This window comes from Lontra canadensis, unplaced genomic scaffold, assembly GCF_010015895.1.
Source record: "Lontra canadensis isolate GAN:19392208 unplaced genomic scaffold, GSC_riverotter_1.0 scaffold12, whole genome shotgun sequence".
In the NCBI taxonomy this organism is placed as follows: Eukaryota; Metazoa; Chordata; class Mammalia; order Carnivora; family Mustelidae; genus Lontra; species Lontra canadensis.
The window spans coordinates 29,277,703-29,280,401 of record NW_022631006.1 but is presented as its reverse complement, the minus strand read 5'-3'; the positions used below and the strand labels follow the sequence as shown (position 1 = coordinate 29,280,401).

The 2,699-nt window shown below is 41.8% G+C and overlaps 1 protein-coding gene across 1 annotated transcript; it reads left to right on the top strand.

The window, feature by feature from the left end:
* The first annotated feature begins 1,856 nt into the window (after positions 1 to 1,856).
* LOC116867474 (ribonuclease K3-like) lies at positions 1,857 to 2,699 on the top strand. Its single transcript, XM_032857099.1, has 3 exons — positions 1,857 to 1,992; positions 2,180 to 2,234; positions 2,492 to 2,699. Exons 1-3 carry the CDS (start codon positions 1,857 to 1,859, stop codon positions 2,697 to 2,699), a joined length of 399 nt encoding a protein of 132 aa, XP_032712990.1.

Below are 2,699 nucleotides of genomic sequence, written 5' to 3'. Positions count from 1 at the left end.
GCAACAGACTTGAATGAATTATTCATGTACCTGCAATTTTATTGGGCCGGATACTGGGCTACTCAGATTTAGGAGCTCATGATCTAATGAAAGAGAATATCAGATAAATAGAGAAATGCACTGTATATTAATAACTGTAAATAGTTATTTTGGCTGAGTTAGAGGAGATGCCAGGGAGCTGTGAGGAGCTGGTAGAGAGAAGACCACAACACCTGAACTGAGTTTTGAAAATTAATTAGAAGTTAGGTGAAGAGGATGGTAAGGTCATCCCAAAGAGGGAACTGTGTGTAAAGAGGCAGTCAGACCCTTGGCTCCCAGACCCATTTTGAAGGCATAAGCAAAACAATTGTATAGGCGGCATTAAAAAGTTCTTCTTCATTGTTTTGTTCCCTAAATACCCCTTTTCTTTCTTTGAAAGATTCATTTATTTATTTGAGAGAGAGAGAAAGAGCATGAGTGGGTCGAGGGACAAAGGGAGAGAATCCCCAAGCATGTTCCCCATCAAGCATGTAACCTGATTGGGCTCAGTACCACCAAAATGAGATCAGGACTTGAGCTGAAACCAAAACTCAGTTCAACTGACTGAGCCACCCAGGTGTCCCTATTTTCCTTACCTCTTAACCTCATGCACATTCAGTCATTAACTTTGCCTTCTTACTCCTAATCCCTTTTTACCCACTGATTGTAGAAACATAAAGAGGACCAAAAAATAACATCTGTTTTGATGTATGTGATCCCAGGACCCAAATAGTGCCCGATTGTCCCTAAGAATGCTTACCTCCAGATTGTTTCAAGGACACCCCAACAAGGTTCAAAAAACTCTTACCTTTCTTTTATGTGTATAAGTTTTCCCTATGCTCAACAGGGCAAGGCAGCTTTGGGAACAATTCCCTCCTTTCTCCATGGGCTGCCTTCTTGACAATAAAGCTTTCTTTGCTTTAGACCCAGTGTTTCAGAATTTGGCTTCCTGTATATTGGGTGTATGGACAGGTTGGAATTTGGTACAAAGAGACCCACAGGCATGAAGAAGGGCCAGTTTAGGGTATTTGACTCTTCACTCTGTTCTTACTTTTCCACTGGTGCTGTAATACACTTATTTGGAATCTTTTGTCTCCTGGAGGGCTCATAGAAAAGCCTCCGACAGGGACAGGGTCCCTGCCTCTGGCCTCTTTTCCTTCCAATTCTACATATCCCTTTCAGATTAGTATTCCCTGAGCATAAATAGAATAGTGGGACACTCTTGCTTTTAGTGTCTTCAATTACCTACAGGATTAAAATGATGTCTTTTTAGAGCAAAATCGCAAGATACAAGGTTAATAACAAAAATCAATTGCTTTCTTAGATATCAGCAATGAATAATTGAAATATGAAAACCCATTTACTACACCAGTGAAAAATGAAATATTTAGATATGAGTCTACTAGAAACTGAACATGATCAATATGAGGAAAACTACAAAACTCTGCTGAAGGAAATTAAAGAAACGTTAAATACATGAAATACCAATGCTGAGGAAACCAGATACGTCATTCCAAACTATGACTCTTTGAGACAAAAATTATTTCGCACTAAAGGCAGTTAAGAATCAGTAAATGCAGAAAGAGCTCTCCCTTTTTTGAATAAAGGCAGGAAATAAATTATTTTCCTGGAGACAATTTCTTTCTGTCAAGTCTCTTTCTTAGAACAAAAGATGAGTCTTTTGACTCACAAACAGATCTAAATGATTGTGAATGATAATTTTCCTCTTATGAATTCTATTACTATCATTCTCTCATTTTTCTTCTCTCTTCCTACACAAAAGAGATGATGCTGGACATTCTGGGACCCTTTCCTCTCCTCCTGTTGCTGTTGGGATCATGGGGGCTAGTGCATCCACTATGTCACTCAGCTCTACCCTCCACCAGTGTTCAAACATTACAATTCAGCATCTAAGACCAAGTACTGCTCAATGCAACAGTGCAATGTGTCTTGTCAATAATCCTAACTGGACCTGTATAGGTCAAAACTCTTTCCTGCAGGACTCCTTATGATGAGGGAACAGAAGGCTGGCTGGCTGGCTGAGGACAAAGCAAAAGGCTGACACCTCACAATCTCCCCCTCACCCCTACTCCTGGGTGAGACAAATGTGACATTCTTTAAGAATGTCCCAACTATCTTAATGTTAATGGCTTGCTAAAAGGGAAAAACAACCTTGACACCAGCAAGGCTTCTGGTGGCAAGGCCTCTGATATCTGGTATCTTTGTAGGTCCTCTTTAGTTCTATTGAAACCTTCCTTTCCCTCACCTTCTCCCAACCACAGGGTACATAGCCTGCCATCCCTCACAACCTGGGGCAGCAGCTCTTCCTGTCCCCATGCTTTAATAAACCACCATTTCGCACCAAAGATGTCTCAAGAATTCTTTCTTGGTCATTGGCTCTGGACCTCACCCCACCAAACCTCACCTAGATTCTAGAACTTCATCACTTACAGAATGTGACCATTACCTGCAGTTGGCCCAACAGGACCTGCAGGCCTCGTGGGAATAACTGCCACCAGAGTGCAAATCCTATTAACATGACTTCCTGCTATCACACTGGAGGGAGATATCCTGACTGCAGCTACAGTACCACTCCCCAGAACAGGTTCTACATTGTTGCCTGGGACCCTCGTCAGCCAGGCTACCCTCCCAGTTGTCTGACTCCTGTAGGGTTAGACTAA